This window comes from Aplysia californica, unplaced genomic scaffold, assembly GCF_000002075.1.
Source record: "Aplysia californica isolate F4 #8 unplaced genomic scaffold, AplCal3.0 scaffold00157, whole genome shotgun sequence".
Classification (NCBI taxonomy): Eukaryota; Metazoa; Mollusca; class Gastropoda; order Aplysiida; family Aplysiidae; genus Aplysia; species Aplysia californica.
Window position 1 is genome coordinate 131,401 of NW_004797427.1, and position 2,295 is coordinate 133,695.

Sequence of the window (2,295 nt, forward strand, 5' to 3'; positions counted from 1 at the left end):
TCTGTCTGTGTCTCTCTCTCTCTCTCTCTCTCTCTCTCTCACCCCCACAAACACACACACACACACACACACACACACACACACACACACACACTCGAGCAAAACCTAGCTGTTACCTGTGTTTACAAGGTAATTCTCGAAGCATCAAGTTATATTATTAGCCTGAACGGGGAACCGAGGATGGAAGGGAAGTGGTCAGTTTTTGTTTTGGGATTTCATTTTCAATTTAGCTTATAACAGTGCAGATGTTGCCATATTCTGGAGTTTCCCTCTTTGCTCTGTGCTCTCCCCCCTCCCCTTTTTCTTTTGTCCTGAATAGAATTGTCATTTTAATAGAAGCTGTATGCATGGATAAGATATATCTTGACGTTTTGAAGCATTTCGAGTTTATGCATGACGCTTTTTGGCATGAGAGGAGGGAAAAGTTTATGACATTGTTTAAAACTGCACGAAAAATTTCTTTTCATCAGGAACAGTTGAAATTTTTTACTTTCTATGTTTGCAGTTTTGTTGTTCATACTACTTCTAACCATGTTGTTAGTTGAAAGATACATACATACTGCTTCTAGTGCATTTTAAATTAGCCACTTGTGTGGGCATTTGTACTTTTATTATTTTTTTCATTTACGAGCATTATCCACAATAATTTAGTGCCTGTAATACACAGTGGGACAGAAATTACGATATTGTTTTTTAAAATATTAATTTATCTTTTTGTGAAAATCATTTCATGAATTTACGCTTGAATATAGCTGACATTTGTGTGCTGTGTCGAAAGAGCTCACCGACGTATGGCAAAATGAGTAAAAGAGGGCACAGATTGGCGAGGAAAAAAATGGAGGCCCCTTATACTATGCAATGATTCATAAACAGAGCCTTTAAAATTGTCATGGCTTACTTTGAATTTATCTCTCAACACTTTTTTGTTTTGTTCATGTATTATTCAGTTATTTATTGATTTATAAAGGGTATCGTGACTTCTGTGTGCCACTCTGCACTTAGACTTCTCTGGGGAAGTTGTCATCAGAATCTTCGCACAATGACATCAATTATTTTGTCGCTGAGGGCTTTTTTTTTTCAATCTCAAGTGAAATTGTACACAGTGACTTGTCAGGTTTCATGGTTTCGGTTAGGTTCAGAAGTACTGTCGCTTTGTAGGCTGCAGACTGCTATTTCCTTTTTCAAAGCTTCTTTTAGTTTGTTATCATAAACTGTTGGACTCTTATGCAGTTGCGAGCGCCGTAAAACCCCATACTAAACTAAAAACTATTGACTGGTCAGTTTTCTTTAGCTGTACAGAGTACGTCAACAGTTGTGTGAAGGAATTACAGTTGCTATTGTAGTGTGCTGGGCATGTAACACGTGTAACACATGTCTATGATGATTGGATAGACGTGTTGTGTTGTGTTGTGGATCCAGTGCCATGTGCTACCTGTGTATGCTTGTGCGTGTTGTTGCTCTGTGAAATGCTTGCTCTTTTGTCTTTGCTCTGGCTCTTTCGGCTTGTGATTTTTGTGAGAAAGTGCTGCATGCTGTTTGCTTTGTGGCTATGCTGTTTGCCCCGTGACTCTTAAGCCATGTTGTGATACTGTACAAGTAGTAGTGACTTTTATGCTAATGTGTTGAACGCTGTGCCATGTTTATCGCTCGTACTTGTTGATGAGTTCATGATTCAGGCTGTTCTCTTTGTGTGACCCAGGCCTGTGAGGAGAGTAAGAATTCTTCAGTCGATTGAGGGGTTCTACTGATACTTGTTTTATTTTTTCCGTACTATTCTCTACTTTTCATTAAGAGAACTTTCTGGGGGGGGGGGGTTAATTTTTTTTCTTTCCACTGTCAAACAAAGATAGAATCTTGACGAAATCTGTGATGTTCTGTTCTTAGGAAAGGGAAAATTAATGCCCTTTCTTTGTAAGTTTGGGTAATTTGAAGTTTTTTTCAGTTTGCAGTGTAATCTGATTATTTTCTGTTCAGTTGTATGCTTCTGTTTAATACCTTACTGTGCTATCTTATGTCTTATGGGTTTGTTTAAGCGGGTGTTATTATGCCGTCAACATGTCTATGCCCTCCGTTTGGTTGGACCGCACACATATTTTGACCTTTGACCTTTCTGTGGCTGGCAGGATGGGGCGGACGGCCAGGGCAACATCCACCACCAGCAGCTGAGAGTCATCCTGGGGCAGCAGACCAAGCTGAGGATGGCCAAGAAACAGGAGGAAGCCGAACGTATGATGGGACAGGGCCCGCCCGGCTGGCAGGATCAGACAGGTCAGTCTGCTGGGGGAAGAATTGGGA

The 2,295-nt window shown here is 40.4% G+C and overlaps 1 protein-coding gene across 1 annotated transcript in view; it reads left to right on the forward strand.

Moving 5' to 3' along the window:
- Positions 1 to 2,295, forward strand: part of LOC101851495 (histone-lysine N-methyltransferase 2D) — a gene marked incomplete in the record, with an annotated part of 133,213 nt that overhangs the window by 73,455 nt on the left and 57,463 nt on the right. The window contains 1 exon segment of the mRNA XM_035969573.1: positions 2,124 to 2,268. Within this exon segment, the coding sequence (XP_035825466.1) occupies positions 2,124 to 2,268 (145 nt within the window).